This window comes from Telmatherina bonti, assembly GCF_933228915.1.
Source record: "Telmatherina bonti genome assembly, chromosome: 24".
NCBI classification, from domain to species: domain Eukaryota; kingdom Metazoa; phylum Chordata; class Actinopteri; order Atheriniformes; family Telmatherinidae; genus Telmatherina; species Telmatherina bonti.
In genome coordinates, this window is record NC_136633.1 from 5,901,006 (window position 1) to 5,923,788 (window position 22,783).

Consider the following 22,783-nt stretch of genomic DNA (forward strand, 5'->3'; position numbering starts at 1 on the left):
AGAAAGGACAAATAAAGTGGTCAGACAATAAAATGTAGGGAGAAAGTGCATCTTGGTCCACAGGAGGAGGAAGGGGGGGCGCTGCCCACTCCCACAGATTAGAAGCTGGCGGGAAAATGAAGGAGTCCAGAGATACGCTGGAACAAAATGCTCCTTTGTTTCACTTTATACAATAAATGTACATAAATGAGACGTCTCTGACTCCAGTTTATTTACTGGGAACATACTGGTGTTCCTGTGTGTCCCAGCTGGGTTGCAGCGCTGCAGATGTAGTCGGAGGGGGGGGGGCAGTGGTTCCACCTTGTGTCCTAGCTGCGGTGTTCTCGCAGAGGAACCAATAACTGCCATGAAGGAGGAGGAGCAGCAGATGGAGAGAAATAAACACCACCCTGACAGAAACCACACTAAAGATAAACTTGTGAATAAATGAGAATTCTCCACCTCTGATGTGTTGCATCACTCCATCTGCCCGATGGCCGCTACACCACGTCTGGCTGTGGAGAACATCGTTCTGTTCCTCTGCTCTGGGTTGGGAAAAGGAGCGGACCTGACCGGTCAGTCCCTTCCCTTTGGAAGGTGCCGGACTGGAGTCCAGAGTCTCCATGTTCCATGTCCACCAGCAGGGACAGATAAGCCACATTGGGGAGCATTTTATATCCAACCATCACTTCATGTTCTGTATCTGCAGGTGGAGGAAACACCTGATCAGCCTGATGATGGGCTGTTGTCATGGCGACACGTCATTTTAATGCAATTATTCATTTAGACTTTTATTATTATGGCAGCTTCTGTATGACTTATTGTGTGAAATGGTTTTTATAACATGTAGAACAGCTTCGTTTCAGAACAGATTTTAGTGGTTGATGTTTTTCGTGGTGGAGGAACAATATTAAATGTGCGGGTTTTTTTTTTTTTGGTTTTTTTTTTTGTTTTTGCAAATGTTGTTAATGTACGGCATTCGACGTAAAGGTTTATATTTGAATATTTTGATATATTATATTTTGAACAATTGTCTCAAATTTCACACCATTTCTTTGGTTTTGTTTTCTGCCTTTGGTGTCGCCGTTTCTCCAGATGTTGTCCGACACACCAGGGTCAGAGTTGGCGTGGAGGTCGGGACGTTTTACCGCCAAGTCGTGTTCTGATAAATCCCAGAAGTGGACTAGAATTAGTACGCCGGGTTTTATGTGCTCCAGCTTTTTAAATGAGGCTCCTGAACATGGACTGGAGCTCTGACCTCTCTCGCTGCTTTTGTCAGATATAATTTAACTTGATTGATTTTTACATTATTATTATATGTAGATGTGATTTATAGTTTGTAGTTTGATTTTCTACATTATGGAAAAGCCACGGTGCCGCTTTTATTTCAGTGGAGTGAAGTCTCTTCTTACTTCCTCCTGCTTTTATTCTGACACTCCGAAGCGGAAGTGGTGCTATTGTTTATATCCGCTGCTCCTCTCCGGTCGCGCGACTGTCCTCCACACCTGACCATGACCGCTCTCCTCCTGCTCCTCCTCCTCCTCGGCTCCTGCTCGGCCTCCGTCTGCAGGTTCCACATCCCACCGCACGAGCAGGTGGCCCGGGTCGCGCGCTTCGTGGCCCACCACTGCGACTGGGCCTCCATGGCCACCATCTCCTCCCACAAGCCGGTGGAGGGCCAGCCGTTCTCCAACGTCTTCTCCTTCAGCGACGGGCCCCCCGGCACCAGCTCCGGGGTTCCCTACATGTACCTGACCCGCATGGAGGTCTCCGTCCAGGACCTGCAGGTCGGTTCACAGCTGGTGGGATGGAAACTTTCATGTAGTTTTACTGGTAAATAATAAAAACTTTTTATGTAATCACTCTGAAGTCACGTAACACGTGACTCAGCAGTTTCTGCACACAGTGACTCAGCAGTTTCTGCACACAGTGACTCAGCAGTTTCTGACTCAGCAGTTTCTGGTCACATGATGAAGCAGAAGTAAAGATAAGAAGTTCACTCTCGTGATACCAACTCAGCAAACTCTTTATTTTCTCAGGAAATTATTCATTTTAAACAATAATTTCTTAATTTTCTCCAAAAAATATTTTTATTGATCAAATTTGTTTATTTTTTGAGTTCATCCTTTTTGATTCTATCTTATTTTAATCTGTTTTAATTTCATAAAAGCACCTCATGAATCACAGAAGGAAAATACATTTTAAACAAGTTTATTTTATTATATTTATGATTGAATTAATTTGTAACATTTTCATTTGTGGGGCGGTAAACACTGTTAAACCGCATCGGGGCGGTGAACACTGTTAAACTGCATTGGGGCGGTGAACACTGTTAAACCGCATCGGGGCGGTGAACACTGTTAAACAGCATCGGGGCGGTGAATACTGTTAAACCGCATCGGGGCGGTGAACACTGTTAAACCGCATCGGGGCGGTGAACACTGTTAAACCGCATCGGGGCGGTGAACACTGTTAAACCGCATCGGGGCGTTGAACACTGTTAAACCGCATCGGGGCGGTGAACACTGTTAAACAGCATCGGGGCGGTGAACACTGTCAAACCGCATCGGGGCGGTGAAAAACTGTTAAACCGCATCGGGGCGGTGAAAAACTGTTAAACCGCATCGGGGCGGTGAACACTGTTAAACCGTATCGGTGCGGTGAACACTGTCAAACCGCATCGGGGCGGTGAACACTGTTAAACTGTATCGGGGCGGTGAACACTGTCAAACCGCATCGGGGCGGTGAACACTGTCATACCGCATCGGGGCGGTGAAAAACTGTTAAACCGCATCGGGGCGGCGAACACTGTCAAACCGCATCGGGGCGGCGAACACTGTCAAACCGCATCGGGGCGGCGAACACTGTCAAACCGCATCGGGGCGGCGAACACTGTCAAACCGCATCGGGGCGGCGAACACTGTCAAACCGCATCGGGGCGGCGAACACTGTCAAACCGCATCGGGGCGGCGAACACTGTCAAACCGCATCGGGGCGGTGAACACTGTCAAAGCGCATTGGGGCGGTGAAAAACTGTTAAACCGCATCGCACTCTGAATTTGTTGTCCTTTTTTAAAAACAGAAAACGCTGTTTCAGAAAAGGTTTTGTGTAAAACGATTATTTAGTTCAACCCACCAGTTTTTCTGCTCGTTGTTACATAATTTCTGCTCTTTGGTTTCAGGGAGGAAGTTATGAAACGACTAAACTGATGTTGGGACATAGAGCTGGAGACAGACAGAAGTATTATGTCTATGTTCAGGCTAAAGTTAACCAGCTGATGGCTAACTGCCCCAGTATAACATACTGGTAGTCTTATCTGGGCTGCTGGGCGACGTGGATACGTGTGTAGCGGCGTTTATAACGGTAAAATCAGCATCTCAGGGGTTAGACGTGGGTTTCCTCTGTATACCCGCGTATATCTGGACTGCACCAGGGCGGCAAGCTAACATCAAGGTCGAGTAAAGTTTTTACCAGGATTTAAAGGAATGTGGAGATCTGGAGACGGTCTGAACGTTGTGCGGGAGATCGCTGTGGCACAATTAATCAAATATTGATTGTGATCATGATTTTGTGTCCATGATTAAATAAACGTGATCAACAATGTTTACGCTCTGCAGCGTCTCGGATCAGTCAGGTTCTCCACCAGCACTCTGCCGGCCACCAGGGGGCGAATGCGAGGTTAAGGCTTCATTAAGCTGCAGTAATACCAAACGCACATCTTTCACCAGCAGCCACTAAAGTATCGTGTGATTGGTCAGACGTGTGAGGTGGGCGTGGTTAACACGGAAAGATGCCGCTTCCGCATTTTTACTGTTGGCTGTAAAATAGCTTGTTTTGATTAAACAGCTGATCAAGGCGGTATAAATACGAACATTTTTACTACATGTGACATGAAAACAGACAAACCCAGCCGAGAGCACGACCCGCCGCGTCGCGGACGAAGTTGGTCGTTAAATACGAAATAAGCCGTTTCGTTTCAGAAAACTTCGGCGTCGCATCGATCCCTCCGGTGTCAGACGAAGCTTCGCGTGGAGGACGTAACGAGCTTTAGACTGACGACGTCACGTCGAGATGGAAAAGCTGCATCAGAGAAGAAAGATGACATCACTTCCTGTAGTTGGTTTTGTAAAGGGGGCGTGGCCTGCGCCGTGTGATGTCGTCTCCGCAGGTGAACCCTGAGGCGTCCCTGTCCATGTCTCTGGCTCAGACCGACTACTGCCGGCAGCAGGGCTTCGACCCGCAGAGTCCGCTCTGCGCCCACATCATCCTGTCGGGATCCGTCGTCCAGGTAACGCCACAGAAACACCCACACCTGTTCTGCTGCGTGTCCAGGTGTTTCATTCTGACTCCGCCCCCTCTGCTGACGATCAGGTGAACGGGACGGAGGCAGACTTCGCTAAGAAAGCTCTGTTCAGTCGACACCCGGAGATGATCGACTGGCCGACGGACCACAACTGGTTCTTCGCCAAGTTCAACATCAGCCAGGTACCAGTAGCACTGACATCACCGCTGCTGTCAGCCAATCAGATGGCAGAGAACTCCATGTCCCGCTGTGTTCCAGGTGTGGGTGTTGGACTACTTCGGCGGGATAAAGACGGTCTCTCCGGAGGAGTATTTCCAGGCCGCTCCGCACAGGAAGCCCTGATGGTGAGCTGCTGGTCGTTCTGACCTCCGGTTGGAGTCCAGCCGCCGGGGCGGGGGGGGGGGGCCAGGGACCTGGACCAGACCGGACCGGACCGACTCGGACCGGACCAACCAGCCTGACTTGAACTCGGACTGGACCGGACTGTACTTGACTGCACCAGACCAGGCCGACTCGGACCGGTCCGGACCAACTTCCGTTCAACAGGAAAGACGGAAACAGGAAGTGTTCCCGACTCGCTGGCGGCGTGTCGGGAACAGATTTCTCCGTACGGAACAAAAACTTGCGTTTTAATTCTCATACAGAAATATATTTTAAATCAGTCACATCTTTTCTTTTTTTTAATTATTTTTTATCAGTTTTTGTAATTTTATACATTTTCCATTTAGTTTATTGACCAAATAAGAATTTTAACTTTAGTTTGTTTATAATATTTATATGTTTAATTATTACTTTAAAAAAATGTTTGAAAAAACAATCAAACATTATTTATAAAAAACAAGTTTTATGATAAAGAAGCAGAACTATTTATGGATTTATTCACATAAAAAAAACATCAGTCTTTTGTAAAACAGGGTTTTATTTCCATTTACTCATTTCTGTCGTTCTAAACACGTTTTTCTTTTCTTTTATTTTCTCAATAAATTCTTTTTAATAAAAAAAACTTTTATCCAGTTCAACATAAATATTTTTGATAAAATAGAAACAAAACTTTTTTCTATTAAAAATTTTAATGTTTAATATTTTAATTAATTTCATGAACTTTTTCTTTCAGAATTATGACAAAATGTATTATTTTAGTTTTTAAACAATTTTTGTTTTTTTTACATAGAATCAAAATGAATTTTAATTATTCTTCCTTTATTTATTTCTTCTTCTTTTCCCACCAGAAGTCACATTTAGAGCGTTTTGATTATTAATATCCTGCCTCAGAAAACCACCTGCGAGGCCGGGTTTTATATTAAATGTTTTTGTTAAATGTTTTTATGTTAAATTTATTTATTTAGATGTTTCTGCTGCTGTTTGACGAGATGTTTGTCTTGTTTCTGTTCAGGAATCGAACGTTCGGCATGTGGCGTGCTGACGCGGACGACATCCACTTGGTGCTGAAACCTTCAGGAGTCCAGACTTTCTTTGTTTTCACGTCTCTGATCAGAAATCTCAACCGTCTGATTTTATTTAAACGTTATGCTTAAAACGAAAGTAAAAGTATTGATGGGAACAAAGTCAGCGGATGATCAGTTGGTTTCTGTTTGATAAAAGTTTAGAGAAGAAGAGAGTTGTTGGGTGGAGTCTGACCACTAGAGGGAGCCGTTTAACTAATCAATCAGTATTGAAAGCAATCAGAAGCACTTTTTAGACATTTTCTAGCCACGTTTTTAGAACAGCTTTTGTTTTTCTTTCATACAGAGTTCAGATTTTATATTTGGATGTAACTTTAGCTTTCTTTGCTTTTCTTCTTCTGTGGTTTTGACTGAGTGAAAGTACTAGCGTGTGATTGGTAACCGTCTCCTGGCTTTTGGCTCCAAACTGCAAGTTATGAGTCAGGAACGGATTCGTCAGGCCTTATCAGCCGCCACTGCAGCAAACGTCAGGATTTACGTCCAGTACGGCCTTCCAGCACGTTTCTCATCATCCTCAGGGCGCCTGGCGGCGGGCGGGTTCAGGGGTCGGCAACGTGCGGAGCAGCAAGGGGCTGTTAGGTCCACAGTGGCTCCTGGTGAAACAATAAATGTTTTTAAATATAGATGTAAAAACAAAAAGGTTTTATCAGCTTTTATGGGTTTTTCTGACAGAATAACAAAAGTTTCTACGTCACGACACCTAGATCTGCAGTTTCTACGACGTCACGACGCCTAGATCTGCAGTTTCTACGACGTCACGACGCCTAGATCTGCAGTTTCTACGACGTCACGACGCCTAGATCTGCAGTTTCTACGACGTCACGACGCCTAGATCTGCAGTTTCTACGACGCCACGACGCCTAGATCTGCAGTTTCTACGACGCCACGACGCCTAGATCTGCAGTTTCTATGACGTCACGACGCCTAGATCTGCAGTTTCTACGACGTCATGACGTCGCGATGCCTAGATCTGCAGTTTGTACGACGTCGCGATGCCTAGATCTGCAGTTTTTACGTTGCGACGCCTAGATCTGCAGTTTCTACGACGTCGCGACGCCTAGATCTGCAGTTTCTACGCTCCACAGAGGAGGGGCGTCCATTCTCATTTATTTTTCCTTATTTTTAAACCAAAATCTAAAATAAAAAAGTGGTTTTTGAACAAAGCAAATTTGAAAATCATAGATGTTTATCAACAATTATAAGTTGTCTTTTTTCTTTTCTTGCGGCTCCAAACCAGTTTAATTCAGCAGCTGTGATGGAAAATGTTGCAGACTGCTGGTCTAGTTGAAGTTCATCCTGGAAACGGGACGTGTATCGCTTCAGAAGCTTTTAGTTTGAATAATTGAAAAGAAAACTTGTGCCTTAAATTCTTTTGTGCTGCGTATGGGCGGGGCTTCGCATATGGGCGTGGCCTTGTGTGTGGGCGTGGCTTCATATGTGTTCATATTTAAATTCTTCCTGCTTTTGATAAAACATGCAGCTGTGCTCACATGTCTTCATCTCCTTTCATTAAAGAAAAGGCTGAATTTACAACAGTCACTCAAATAACTGGAGACTTAAAAAAGGAACAATAACTAAAAATTTGCAAAAATATAATTTAGTAATATAAGACACAGTTTTTTCATTTAATTGAGTTGAAGACAGAAAAAAACAAACAAATGTGTCCTGGACAAATGAGAGACTTTTCTGTTGAACAGTGGGACAAAATACCTGTCAACAGGTGCAGAAGTCTGACTGAGAGGAACAGAAAACACCTGACTGGAGCGGAAACATTAAAGGATTGTTCAACTAAATACTACTTTATGACTGATGGAATATGTAATAAATTATCTTATTTGTTTGCTTTTAAAAAAATATTTCTGTTGAACCAGAATTAGAAAATAATGTCATGTTTTTCATGAAATTTTTATTTATTATGACTTTAGTTGATTTCATCTTATTTTACAGTCAGCTGTTTTTTTTTGTTTTTTTTTAAATTAAAGGATATGAATAAATATGAACACAGCTGTAAGAGCTACATTTGTTATTTTTTGAGTAAAAAATAAATATTTGTTTAAAATCTCTGTGTTCTTATTTGTTTAAGACCAAAACAAAGAACATTATCTTCTGCATTTCCATTGTTTTCCATGAAACCCAACAACATGCTGAACGCTGCTGCTCATCATCATCATCATCATCATCAATACTTCCATTTCCCTCCAGATGTGTCTGAACACAGCTGGTCAGGACGAGCAGGTCTGACATGAAGGAACACCTTGGTATAAGACAGAAGGAAGCAGAGAGATGAAAAACGTTTCTGGAGATAAAACGGGAACGTGGAACCCGTCTGGTCTGATGGAGGCGACGCCGCAGACCGACTGGAGCTGTTGGACCAGAAACGGAGAGCTTGGAGAGAAAATCCTCTTATTTTCTAGAAAGATCTTAGAAATGACCTTCTGAAGCTTAGATCGGCTGTTCTTACAGTGAGAAGCAGGAGATCAAATCTCAGTGTTTATTTACGTGTTGACGACTCTACAGAAGCAGAAGTTAAACATCTCCATGCCTGAGAAATCTGAGGTGAAAACTGGTTGTTAAACTGGTTAAACTGGTGTTTATGTAAACAGACCAGTTTCTGCACATTAGAGCGGGACGGGAAACAACTCGGCGTTAGTTCAAAGGTCTCTGATGGCTTTCTGTGGAACATGTTGACCCCATGACTTCTAAACAACCAACTGCTTCAAAAAACCTCAAATTACCCTAAAATAACTGGGTTTAAATCATTTACTGGCAGATTTTATAATCCCATGTGCGCCTCTGCATCCAGGATGAACTACGACCTTTTCCTGTCCTTGTTGCCCTAAAAGACAGAATATCCAGGAAAGGTAAAGAGAGAAAAGTCCCAGGATGTTCAGAAATCCCACATCAGGTACGTTTTATGTAGAAAACTGCCTGAATGTTGGGTGAATGTGGGCGTTGGACGGTAAACAAGATGCAAACAGAGCTGAAGAAGGTGGAAAATACTCTTCCAGAGATGATGATGGGAATTCAGAGGACTGGTTATTAAAATGATTTAACGTCTAATAAAACGACAGAAGGAATGTAGAGACATGGACACAGAAACATTTACTTTCCTTCGTCTTCTAAAGACAAAAAACTGCTGGTCTTGTTGTATCAACATATTTATTTTCTGTATACAGTTGTGTTCATATTTATTCATTAAAGAAGAAAAAAACAGCTGACTGTAAATAAGCTGAAATCGACTAAAGTCATATTAAATAAAAATTTCATGAAAATCATATTTTCTAATTCTGGTTCAATAGAAATATTTTTTTTAAAAAGCAAACAAATAAGATAATTTACTACATATTCCATCAGTCATAAAGTAATATTTAGTAGAACAATGCTTTAATGTTTCCGCTCCAGTCAGGTGTTTTCTGTTCCTCTCAGTCAGACTTCTGCACCTGTTGACAGGTATTTTGTCCCACTGTTCAACAGAAAAGTCTCTCATTTGTCCAGGACACATTTGTTTGTTTGTTTGTTTTTTTTCTTTCTTCAACTCAATTAAATGAAAAAACTGTGTCTTATATTACTAAATTATATTTGAGCAAACTTTTAGCTATTGTTCCTTTTTTAAGTCTCCAGTTATTTGAGTGACTGTTGTAAATTCAGCCTTTCTGTAATGAAAGGAGATGAAGACATGTGAGCACAGCTGTAGGTAGTTAATAGTTTTCTGAGATACAGTATAATATTTGACATAGATCGTATCATATTAAATAAAAACCTGGTAAAACAGTGATAAATAAGCACGCGAGTGAAGAAAAACAGGAGAGATTTGTAAGATTTGTTCTCAGTAAACATGAAAACAGCGAAACAAAGACACTGTAGACGCTAAACTCTGTGTTTCCGTGTGTGTTCATGTGTGGGAGAAAGCTTTAATCAGTGTGTCGCCTGCCATAGCAGCTCCTCACCACTTCCTGCTTCGTTTCAACACTACAAAGGAAGACACAATATTCTCTGCTCTCACTTTGTTGCTCCAACCAGTCTGAAGAGTCTTCGTGTGTTCTGGGGAAACTGGTCTGGGATGGGACTCCACAAGCGGTTAACTGGCCTGCTGGTCCTCGCCTCGGTGCTTCCCTCAGCCGGTAAGACTTGAAAATTCATTTTCACAGCATGAAGACTTTTCACAACCAGACTGAACAACATAAAACTACTCAGAACCAACATTAATATTCATGTTTGTTCTGATTATAATCTATATTTAGTTTGTTCTGAAATATAAAACTCCTAATCGAACTACATTAAAACTTCACAAATATGCATCTACTGATAAAAATGCAGGGAAGGAGAGTTTAAAATGCAATGAAACATCTTTAAGTTTTCTTCACCGACTTGTCGCCAAAAATATGTAAAAATCAGTCAAACAAGGTTTTTAAAGTCGTGTAGTTTTAAAACATCCAACATTAAAATTATTTAATCATATGGGAAGAAATTCATGAAGTGAAAAACTACAAATTTAAGCCAAAAAATTTAAATAAAGAAGGAAAGTAAGAAAGAAAATGATGGTTATGAGTGAAGCTTGCAGCGGCCATATTTGAGGTCCTGTTCATGTCGGTCGGAGCTGAACTAAAAACAACGCTGACAGAATTTCTTTAGTTAACGTTTCATTTCTTTCTCCATCAGACTCACGACGTTTTCAGCAGCGGCGATCTCTTTCAGCTAACCTGCTAACTTTTATAGCAACGGTCACAGTTAGCTGGTTAGCTAGCAAATGATTAGCGCCCCAATCTATAAATGTGGATTAGCATCAAAACACAAGAAGCACAAAGCCCTCAGTTAATAATATAACAGAATATAAAGCACTCTGTTTCTGCCTCTACTAATAATATAACAGAACATTTATTTATTCATGTCCTGCAGACATTTTATTCCTAAACAATGAAAGCAGCAGGAAAATCCACACAAACATCGTAAACGTTAAAATGCGACTTCATGTTTTCCAGCTACGAAAACTTCTGCTGAAAGCAGACACACGTTTTCCATGTGTCGGACTTTTGTTAACGACTTTTAGGTTTCACCATGAAGAATCTGCGTCACCAGCTGGAAGAGAAAAGAAGTTAACAAAGTTGTATTTATCCTGAAAAACACCAGTTGTTCTGGACAGAACAGTGCTACTTTACTACTACTAGTAGCAGTACTGTTACTACTTCTACTACTACTAGTACTACAGTGTAATTTAAAAATGATATATTTAGAAGATTATTTGCAGGTAAATAAAGCTGAAGGTGTTAAAACAACATAAATCCTCTTAGTTATAAACATTCAGGGCATTTTTTGACTTATTACTTAGTTAATAGTTTCTAACTACCTATATGTTCATAACTAACTATAACTACTTACGAACTATTAAATACTTCTGGAAGCAAAAGCTCTCAATATGTTTTGTCACCAGTTTTAATCACGTTGTTATTAAAGCAGAAATACCAAATTTACTAAATAAAAATGACTAAAACCTTCAAACACTGAATATTAATTTTATCTGTTAACAAAAACAAACAAACTCTTAAATCGTCTGTAAATCTTTGCAGTAGAGATGTGCTGAAAGCAACCAGTATCAAAGGAACTGAATTCCAGTTCAGACCAGTTTAAAATACACTAACACAAATGTGTTTTTATTCTTTATTAAAACTGGACTTTAGTCCAGTCTGCTGGACAAAGAGGGATCATATTTATACATTTATCAAGAAAACAGAACTGATCTGTGTTTTAGTGTTAAATTCCAGTATAAACAGCTGTTGAAACCAGAAAACCAGTTTAGACGCCTTGAAACCAGTTTAAACCACCAGACGTCCTGAATAGAAATTATAATTACAACCAGTTCATTTCGTCATCAGAACCTGAGATCAAGTCCAGTTTACATGGTCCTCAGTAAAGGTCATGGTCCACATCTGGTCCACCTGCTCCCAGTTCCCAGTTCCAGCTCCTGCTTCTGGGCCTCATGTGGTCCACACAAGCCAATCAGATGTTGGAACTGATCAATTACCAGTAAGGACAGCGTCAAACAAACCAGTTAGAACTAACAGAAACCAGGACAGAGGGTCAGAATGACACAGAATACCAGTTTATAGAAACCAGTTAAAACCCAAACTGATACGTAATCTATAAGAGATTAAATTCCAGTTAAAACCAGCAGAGGTTTTTCTGGAAACCAGTATAAACCAGTATGGAGCAGTTCTGGTCATGTAACGAACCTGTTTGTTTATTTTTCTGATGTGTGACGTTTTAGTTAAACAAACGAAGCAGAACTGGAGATTAAAATGTCTGAATCCGTCATTTTTCACACTTTAACCTGTTTATTTTCAGAATATCTGAATAAAAATCATTTTATTTATTTTACTGCGTACGTAGCGATCCTCAGTCAGGTCCTGTAACGTCATGGCTAAATGTTTTCAGCTCCTCGCAGACGCATTTTTATCACTTCTGTCGTTAAAACACAGCAGCACACTATGAAACATAAAAACCAGGACTGCTAAAATATCTGTTTTTTAGTCAAAACTCTGAATACTGAGCTGCGATGGTTTAGGAACGTTTTCATTGTTCCAGTCAGATGATCTGTTATTAGTGGAGGATTTCTACCAGTTTTATGTTGGTTTGTTAATGAAGCTGTAAAACAAGACAAGTTCAAACCTGTTTCATCTTCCTGGATTCTCAGCTCACATTAATAACAATTAATCCTAAATATATAATAATCATAATTATAACAAATGATTATAGTGATTAATAATAGTGGTGATTATTAAATTTCTCTTTGGGGATTAATAAAGTATTTTTTATTTCATTTTAAGTTGACGAAGAAACAAGGATTATATTAATAGAAGTTAAAGAAACTTCAGTTTATGAGACTGAAAATATGGAAAATTTCATCCAAACAACATAAAATAATTCATCTGATTGATCAGAAAAATATGTGTAATCTAATTTTTATTCAAAGCTATGCAACCTTTCAAAATAAAAGAATGTAATGACCCAACATTGGACACGTCCAGAACGTTTGACCGCTTTCATCCCGAGTAAAAATTCTTTCTTCTTTCATTTAAATTTTATTCATAAAAAATGTTCAAATAGTAAAAACCTTAAATCAGGGTATTTATAAATAAAAAGATGTGTAAAGTTTATCATCATTATTAGGTTTTATTTCCACTTCCTGAGAGGATCCTGACTAGATTTGAACCCTTTGAGTCGGTTTTGGCGTCTGCGACTCAAAGTTAGAAGACTTTTAGGTGACAGTAAAGATGTACTGGTGTTACTGGTGAGGAACTGGGGAAGATGGCACACAGCAGAAATGAAAACTAAATGAAACATTTTCAGGATTAATTCTTCGTTATTGTGCAGATTAAATTTTATTAAAACGTGTGAACATTTTCTCTGATGAAGAAGAATTTTAGTTCAGAGATTTCTGAGACGCCACTCATCAAATTCATTAAAAAAACGACTGTTTTTCGGTGCGCATGACGCCGTTTGTCTTCACGTTTCCCTTCGGAGGGGACAATGTGAGGGGCGGTGATGCTGCAGAGTCCGGGGAACCTTCAGACATGCGAGCAGAAAGCTGCCGAGGAAACTTTCAGTCATGTTTTGGTGGTTGTTTGTCAGCCATGTTTGATAAAAGATGGAGGTTGGAGAGAGGTGATGTGGTGCAGAGATGTGAAGAAGCCTTTGCACGCTGACAGCGAGCAGCGAGGCGTCCTGGATTCAGCCTCAGGTGTTGGGGGGTAAACTGCCAACTGAGAAACCACAGAAACATTCAAACCGGGTTTTCTCAAGCTGAACCAGAAGCATTAAAACCCTCCCTGCTGCCTTTAGATAAAGTGTTCATCTTCTACAATCTGAGAGGAGATGCAGATAAATGTTGTGAAGCTGCTCCGACTTATCTCTGCATCAGGACGCCACGATAACCCAAAATGTCAACAGATATAGTTCCCAACATTAAACTAATTATATGTTTAAACTTCAGAGTTGCTTGAAATGCTTTTCGTTGCTTGTTTCGTTATAAAGTCTGATTCAGGAACCGTTTGTCCTCCTCCAAGGAGATAAAACTCTTCATCCCAGTCTGAACTCTTCTGTTATGTCTGTAAACATGTATCTGCATGTCGCCATGGCGCCCAAGTCTTAAGTGTCCATTTTCCACGCAGGCCGCTCACATCAACGTGAGGTAACGTGTCGCATGTGCGAGTTGTAACATCAACCTGCCTGCGAAGACGAGCACGAAGGCAAGATTGAAGGCAAACACGATGGCAGGTAGTTTTGACGAGCGCCTCTGGGACCTCATTCGCCACTCTACAACATTCCCTCTGGCGATGTGTCACGGTCCAAAGAGCCGGCTCTGAGGACCGATTCTTTGTAGTGAATCAAAAGAGTCAATAAGAGTCGGCTCCCATTTTCTCTTTTCCTTTGGCTGGTTAGTTCTCGGTGCTAAGCCTCGCTCTTCCCGAGGTAGTGCTTTGTTCTGATATGCCCACATGGCCAGTCGGCCAATCACATGTGAGGATATAGAATCATACCATGATGTAAAAACAGAGAGGAGGGTGGAAGCTATGCTGCGGGTGAGACGGTGTGAGGAGAGGGGTGAGGGCGTCGTGTGGTCTCATATGAGTGTTTAAAAGCTGGTGTAGTTTTAGGCTTTGATGAGGAAATTAATGCTGGATTTATAGACCCCATGTCATGATCTGAGGACTGGAGATCTACGATCCACGTTCTGGTCTTGGTGAGGACTGGAGATCTACGATCCACGTTCTGGTCTTTGTGAGGACTGGAGATCTACGATCCACGTTCTGGTCTTTGTGAGGACTGGAGATCTACGATCCACGTTCTGGTCTTTGTGAGGACTGGAGATCTACGATCCACGTTCTGGTCTTGGTGAGGACTGGAGATCTACGATCCACGTTCTGGTCTTTGTGAGGACTGGAGATCTACGATCCACGTTCTGGTCTTTGTGAGGACTGGAGATCTACGATCCACGTTCTGGTCTTTGTGAGGACTGGAGATCTACGATCCACGTTCTGGTCTTGGTGAGGACTGGAGATCTGCGGTCCACGTTCTGGTCTTTGTGAGGACTGGAGTTCTGCGGTCCACGTTCTGGTCTTGGTGAGGACTGGAGATCTACGATCCACGTTCTGGTCTTGGTGAGGACTGGAGATCTACGTTCCATCTCTTGGAGCCTTTTCATGCTGGACTGGTGGTCCGGTTCAGGAACTGGACTGAAACATGAGTTTTTCTGTGGAATCAGATAAAACTGATTAAATATTCAGACAAGAGTCGAGACTCAGCTGAACTGTGAACCCCAAACTGTGACAGGAAGTGGGTCTAAACCCTGTTCAGTTCCTGTTTGACTCTCAGAACTCGTTTCCGTCTTTGGATCTGAGCTGTCAGGCTTCACGCTGCATCACATGACAGGAAGTTAGTTAATGATTAATGGATGTGTTTCATCATATCAGATGTTTGTAGCAGATCAGACACGTTGAGATCATGAACATCAGATGTTTGGTTTTAGTTTCCATTGCGGTTATTGGAACCAAACTTTACAGACTGAAGGAGTTTGAATGTCCATCCGGCCTGTACGTGTCCATCATCGTCTCCGTCTTATTAAACTATCATATCTCCAGTTGTCTCAACATCAGACTGAAACTGGTGTCAGAGCTGCACGTCCAGGTGACCTTGGTGTTTTTCTTCACAGTGAAAACCTTGTCAGTGTGATCATACACTGACAAGGTTTATCCGACAGATAAATCATTCGTTAATTTGGTAATAAAGGTCCATTTCACTGGAAATACTTTGTATCAGTAGCTGCGTTTACATTATTTAGTAAAATAAAAGCGATATTTTTAAGTTTTGAAAAACAACAACAGGGATTTGCAGGTGTTTCCATTGAACAATGTTTGGCCCACTAGCCTTGGTTCTTGTAAAATCTTGTTTGGGTGACGAGATTCTGCGAGAATTGCAGCTCATGCAATGTCGCCACGTAGCGTTATTGTGAGGGTTTCTACTTGCTGTGGGGACTTTGCTACGACTTTGAAAAGCTTTTCTCCCTCGTTTTCTTTTCTAAAGCTCTGGAAATCACTGTTGTTTGTTCCACACCGCACCGTCTTTACTGGAAATTAACTGGCCATGACCCCCCACGTCACGTCCAGGCACACGTAAACGCAAAAGTTTTATCATTACACTGTTGCAAAATGTTTCCATTTTAAATGTCTGAAAAACCACTTCAAGCGAGCATAAAAACCTTTTAGTGACATTTCAGACTTATTTTGTAATGAAGGTGTTTCCGATATTTAGGTGCACTGGAAACGTAGCTCAAGCTCGGCTCCTCTACCAGAGTCATAGGTAGTATCCTAGTGGTACTCTGTTCTCCTCTGGAAAGAGATCTCTGATGGTATACCTAGGATTTCCCAGTTCGGCGGTCATGACCCCGACTGCTCCCATTCGCTTCCCTCTTGGTATTTTTCTGGCTTCAGTTCTCACATCTTCTTGATGTTGCTGTCATTCAGGATATCTCCATGGTGATGATGTGTTGTTATGACACTAATACTGTCCAGTGTGAGACGTAATGGAAAAAAACCTCAAATATTGCAAAATAAGTTTTTATAATGTCAAGAAGGTTTTTCAGATGTGTCCATATGGAAGTATATGGTAAACGTGTGATGGAAACACTTATGCATGGCTACCTGGCTGCATGGCTACCTGGCTGCATGGCTACTTGCCTGCATGGTTACTTGCCTGCATGGCTACTTGTCTGCATGGCTACCTGGCTGCATGGCTACTTGTCTGCATGGCTACTTGCCTGCATGGCTACCTGGCTGCATGGCTACTTGTCTGCATGGCTACTTGCCTGCATGGCTACCTGGCTGCATGGCTACTTGCCTGCATGGCTACTTGTCTGCATGGCTACTTGTCTGCATGGCTACCTGGCTGCATGGCTACTTGTCTGCATGGCTACTTGTCTGCATGGCTACTTGCCTGCATGGCTACCTGGCTGCATGGCTACTTGTCTGCATGGCTACTTGCCTGCATGGCTACCTGGCTGCATGGCTACCTGGCTGCATGGTTACTTGCCTGCATGGTTACCTGGCTGCATGGCTACTTGTCTGCATGGCTACTTGTCTGCATGGCTACCTGGCTGCATGGCTACTTGTCTGCATGGCTACTTGCCTGCATGGCTACCTGGCTGCATGGCTACTTGTCTGCATGGCTACCTGCCTGCATGGCTACCTGGCTGCATGGCTACCTGGCTGCATGGCTACTTGCCTGCATGGTTACTTGCCTGCATGGTTACTTGCCTGCATGGTTACCTGGCTGCATGGCTACCTGGCTGCATGGCTACTTGTCTGCATGGCTACTTGTCTGCATGGCTACCTGGCTGCATGGCTACTTGTCTGCATGGCTACTTGCCTGCATGGCTACCTGGCTGCATGGCTACTTGTCTGCATGGCTACCTGCCTGCATGGCTACCTGGCTGCATGGCTACTTGTCTGCATGGCTACTTGCCTGCATGGCTACCTGGCTGCATGGCTACTTGTCTGCATGGCTACTTGCCTGCATGGCTACCTGGCTGCATGGCTACTTGTCTGCATGGCTACTTGCCTGCATGGCTACCTGGCTGCATGGCTACTTGCCTGCATGGCTACTTGCCTGCATGGTTACTTGCCTGCATGGCTACTTGTCTGCATGGCTACCTGGCTGCATGGCTACTTGTCTGCATGGCTACTTGCCTGCATGGCTACCTGGCTGCATGGCTACTTGTCTGCATGGCTACTTGCCTGCATGGCTACCTGGCTGCATGGCTACTTGCCTGCATGGTTACTTGCCTGCATGGTTACTTGTCTGCATGGTTACCTGGCTGCATGGTTACCTGGCTGCATGGCTACTTGCCTGCATGGTTACTTGTCTGCATGGCTACTTGCCTGCATGGTTACTTGTCTGCATGGTTACTTGCCTGCATGGTTACTTGTCTGCATGGTTACTTGCCTGCATGGTTACTTGTCTGCATGGTTACTTGCCTGCATGGTTACTTGTCTGCATGGCTACTTGCCTGCATGGTTACTTGTCTGCATGGCTACCTGCCTGCATGGTTACTTGCCTGCATGGTTACTTGCCTGCATGGTTACTTGTCTGCATGGTTACTTGCCTGCATGGCTACCTGGCTGCATGGCTACCTGGCTGCATGGTTACCTGGCTGCATGGCTACCTGGCTGCATGGCTACCTGGCTGCATGGCTACTTGCCTGCATGGCTACCTGGCTGCATGGCTACCTGGCTGCATGGTTACCTGGCTGCATGGCTACTTGCCTACATGGCTACCTGCCTGCATGGCTACCTGGCTGCATGGTTACCTGGCTGCATGGCTACTTGCCTGCATGGCTACCTGCCTGCATGGCTACCTGGCTGCATGGTTACCTGGCTGCATGGCTACTTGCCTGCATGGCTACTTGTCTGCATGGTTACCTGGCTGCATGGCTACTTGCCTGCATGGCTACCTGCCTGCATGGCTACCTGGCTGCATGGTTACCTGGCTGCATGGCTACTTGCCTGCATGGCTACTTGTCTGCATGGTTACCTGGCTGCATGGCTACTTGCCTGCATGGCTACCTGCCTGCATGGTTACCTGGCTGCATGGCTACCTGCCTGCATGGTTACCTGGCTGCATGGCTACCTGCCTGCATGGTTACCTGGCTGCATGGCTACCTGCCTGCATGGTTACCTGGCTGCATGGCTACTTGTCTGCATGGTTACCTGGCTGCATGGCTACCTGCCTGCATGGTTACCTGGCTGCATGGCTACCTGCCTGCATGGTTACCTGGCTGCATGGCTACCTGCCTGCATGGTTACCTGGCTGCATGGCTACCTGGCAAAACTGCAAAGGAACTGCAGCTTATGCACTAACCACGATTAATCAGAAACACCCGTGAAGTCGTAGTTTGTCAACATTTCAATGCAACCTTTATTTTGTGAAAAACAGCAATAGAAATGCAGCTAAAGTCAGGTTCCGGCCTGGACATGACGACATAAAGAGCCCATGGTTTTTGGTTGGTCTTGGAAACCCGGCTCCGGCCGTGTGGAGGGTTGTTGGTGATGCAGGTTGGTTAAAGGATGGGTATCCCTCATTTCATTCACAGCATGTTTGCAGGTGCTAAATCACAGACGGCCTGATTCTGGGTCAGGGGTTTGTGGGTAACAGACCAACTACCTCACAGCGACCTGCTGAAAGTCAGCCTTCAACAGCACCGGTTACAACTCATCAACCACCACAATGTCCAGTTGGTCAACCATCACCAGTTTATTAGCCTGGATCTGGAACATCTAGCACCTGCGGCTTCCAGCCTGAACTGTTCACACACGTTCCATCACCTCGCCACGGTGCCTCATACACGCTGAACCTGCCTGCAGGTTTCATCCTGCTGCGTTGTGCTGGGCTGTCTCAGAGACCTCTCTACACAGTTAACACCTGGGGTCCTGTCCGGTGTGGTAGACCACAGGGTCTGTTGTTCTCATACTCAGTTCCTGCTTCTGTACAGCCATGATCAGAACTTCTTCGCACGTCTTTCAGTCCAGGCTTCTCTGGATTTTAGCCACTTCTTCATCTGTTACTGGTACAGATCATACCGGGGTTTATACCTCCACGCTGCTCCAGGTGTCAGAAGTATTCACGTAGCAGGTTATCACTAGGTGCCATCTTCCAGATGTGTTTTTATCCTGAATAGATGCCCTGTCAAAGTAAGAAGACAGGAGGACACACATATGTCTTGCATCCACTCTGACAAGCTTCGTGGTTTTTATCAGAAATGTTTTGTAAGTGTTTTAAATGAGTGTTTGTAAGAACATTAAATCTAGCAGTGGCGTGGTGGAGTACTGTAGCGTCTAGCCGACAGCGCAGCAGGAGGAATTCTGGTTATTTCTACACTTTCATTCAGGAAACTGTTGCTGTTCTGTGAACCTCTGAAGATGTAGATATCTGAACAGGTGGTAAACAGAGTAATAGGCTCTAAAATGAGCCGTTTTGTTTCCACTCCACAACACTCTGATCAGACTTTAAACGCTGCCTGGTGAAATAATGCGATGAAGATACGCAGATCTCTGCTGCTATCGCACATCCAAACACTGACGTCAAGGTAAAACTGGTTTCCACCTCCATGCTGCTTGCTTTACTGTAAATGTTGACAATTATGTTTTCATTTCTTGGTTTTGTGATGTTGTGTTTGAAAAGGCAAGAGATGTGTTGCGTTCAAGGACTCTCCTGGATGGAAAATTCTGCAAAATAATGACTGGAAACCAGAAAGTGATGAGTCAGGGGTTGGTCTGATATAAAATACTGCAGTTTTCTTTCCCTCTGTGTTTACAGCGGCTCGGTTTCAGTCTAATTTATTCTAATGCTGTTTCAGTGGAAACACCTCCTCCGTGCTGCATTCAGTTTTTCATCTGTAGAAAACACAGCAGACGTAATGCTGCTTAGTGTGATCAACAATACACAGTAAATTCATAAACCTAAATCCAGCTAGCTGTGATGGACTGGTGACCTATCCATCCCATCATGGGATTGCTGGGATGGACTCCAGTTTGCCCGCCTTAACTGGGCTTACTGGTACAAAGAATGAACGAATGAATTAAATCTAACCAGCTCAGTGAATAATAAACTCATTAAAATTTTTTTTTAATGTTTTTATCCTCAAATCCTAAAATATCAGAGAGATTAAACAATGAAACAGAAATAAAAGGCGGCTGCAGGTTTCAGTAGGTTAAAAACGTCGTCCATCGATGTGCGGGTCCTCTGATGCCGTGACCAGCGAGGCCAAGCGACCGTGCAGCCAGCTGACTGATGTTCTTCATCTTCATCACGAAAATCCTACAAAAGACCCAGATGAGAAATAAAACATGTAGAAGATGCAGTTTTATCAAATATAAAGTAAATCAGTTTACTGTTATAGCAGCTAAATTACTTTAATATTATATGTTATTGAGCAGTTTCTGTCGAGCAAAGTGAGCAGGTCAAATATTAATATAAGGTAATATCAGATGAAAGATAAAGGACAAAATAAATAACAAAACAAGGAAAACTGTTTTGTAAATAGTTTTAGTGTTGAATAGGAAATTTATATTTAAGTATTTTTATTTTCTGTCTTAAATTGTGATGTTGGATTGCAGTTATACTCATTACCTGGCATTAAAACAGCAATTATTTTAATTATTAATAAAAGAAAAAGACATGGAGATTCAAGATTTATGGAATTTATTGAATAAATATAAAGAACAACAAAATACACACATCACATCATTATGAAAATAAGTTTTATTTAATAAATAGAAACCCTGATAGAAGTTTCCAAATTCAGGCAGAATTTTTTAACGACTTTTATTAATTAATTTATTTTTCTATTTATTCATTTATTTATCTACCAATTTATTTATTTATTTTTTTTCATTTATCTATCTATTTTTTTCTTGTTTATTTATTTGTTTTTGTACATGACTAGATAAGAAACTGGGATAAAATATCCCAGCACAAAATAAAAACTGAGTTCCCTTCGATTCTTCTTCCTTCTGATGATGGTTGACGAAAAGTTTTCTTTATTTTCCTTTAACTTTGTACCCGTTCATGTTAAACGCTCTAAACACATTTAAACGTAAAGAGACAAAATCATTACATCAACACGTTTAGTTACTTGTTAAGTTTTAGTGAAGATTTTTTATGTGAACAGAAAAGAAATTTACATTTTTATGGCTAAAACTTTAAATATGATAAAAACATTTGGTCTGATCGACAGCAGATACATTAAAATGATAGTGACTCATTTTTTAACCCAAATACAATTTTAGATTTAAAAACTTTAAAATGATTCCTTTATATTTATTCTGCCTGAAAGCTTTTGTAACACGACGACAGTAAACTCACTAAATAAGCTAAAGATCAGTTTGTTGTAGAGAAACTTGTACCTGACGGCTCGCAGGTCCTGCTTAATCAGATGATCTGTTTGATAAAGCAGCTTTCATGTGAAGCTAAAACAGCGACATGTTTAATCCTGACTTATCGCATCTCTTGCATTAAATACTAAATTGTGGAACGGATTTACAGAAAAATCTGCATTTTCTTGGATTAATATGTAAAAGTTTCAGAGAGAATCTGCGTTTATGGAGACTAAGCTGCAGTGAAACAGTGAAGCGTGTTGTCGGGACGACATGTATGTGAAACAGGTTTATACCATGTTCCCATGGAAACGGTCATCAGATTAAACCTCGACCACAAACTGCCGCCGCTCGCTTCTCATCGTTACCTTTTATCTGACCAGATGTTCCACCACGGCCCAGAATACGCCAGATTCACACCCGCGTTGCCATGACAACACGCAGGACGCTGGTGTCGGGACCCAGACCCAGTCCCAGTCCCAGTCCCAGTCCCAGACCCAGTCCCAGTCCCAGTCCCATACCCAGACCCAGACCCAGACCCAGACCCAGTCCCAGTCCCAGTCCCAGTCCCAGACCCAGTCCCAGTCCCAGTCCCATACCCAGACCCAGACCCAGTCCCAGACCCAGACCCAGACCCAGACCCAGTCCCAGTCCCAGTCCCAGACCCAGTCCCATACCCAGACCCAGACCCAGACCCAGTCCCAGTCCCAGTCCCAGACCCAGACCCAGTCCCAGTCCCAGTCCCAGTCCCAGACCCAGACCCAGACCCAGTCCCAGTCCCAGACCCAGTCCCATACCCAGTCCCAGACCCAGTCCCAGTCCCAGTCCCAGATCCAGACCCAGTCCCAGACCCAGTCCCAGACCCAGACCCAGTCCCATACCCAGTCCCAGACCCAGTCCCAGTCCCAGTCCCAGATCCAGACCCAGTCCCAGACCCAGTCCCAGTCCCAGACCCAGTCCCAGACCCAGTCCCAGACCCAGACCCAGACCCAGACCCAGACCCAGTCCCAGTCCCAGACCCAGACCCAGTCCCAGTCCCAGTCCCAGTCCCAGACCCAGTCCCAGTTCCAGTCCCAGTCCCAGACCCAGTCCCAGACCCAGTCCCATACCCAGA

At 43.1% G+C, this 22,783-nt stretch overlaps 2 protein-coding genes across 3 annotated transcripts in view; both read left to right on the top strand.

Moving 5' to 3' along the window:
- Positions 1-1,441: 1,441 nt before the first annotated feature.
- On the top strand, positions 1,442-7,781 carry creg1 (cellular repressor of E1A-stimulated genes 1). Its single transcript, XM_079263976.1, has 5 exons — positions 1,442-1,766; positions 4,149-4,268; positions 4,352-4,465; positions 4,542-4,627; positions 5,677-7,781. Exons 1-4 carry the CDS (start codon positions 1,491-1,493, stop codon positions 4,623-4,625), a joined length of 594 nt encoding a protein of 197 aa, XP_079120102.1. The 5' UTR covers positions 1,442-1,490; the 3' UTR covers positions 4,626-4,627; positions 5,677-7,781.
- A 2,014-nt stretch (positions 7,782-9,795) lies between these two features.
- Positions 9,796-22,783, top strand: part of cd247 (CD247 molecule) — a 23,649-nt gene continuing 10,661 nt past the window's right edge. For both annotated transcript variants that reach the window (XM_079263693.1, XM_079263694.1), the window contains exon 1: positions 9,796-9,867. In XM_079263693.1, the coding sequence (XP_079119819.1) occupies positions 9,807-9,867 (61 nt within the window). In that variant the 5' untranslated portion in view covers positions 9,796-9,806. The remainder of the gene's footprint in view (positions 9,868-22,783) is intronic.

Bases quoted from the DNA above. Each gene is read 5' to 3' on its own strand.
- creg1 (XM_079263976.1), top strand. From the start codon at position 1,491: ATGACCGCTCTCCTCCTGCTCCTCCTCCTCCTCGGCTCCTGCTCGGCC. The intron at 4,269-4,351 runs GTAACGCCACAG...GCTGACGATCAG, and splicing joins TGTCGGGATCCGTCGTCCAG to GTGAACGGGACGGAGGCAGA. The intron at 4,466-4,541 runs GTACCAGTAGCA...GCTGTGTTCCAG, and splicing joins CCAAGTTCAACATCAGCCAG to GTGTGGGTGTTGGACTACTT.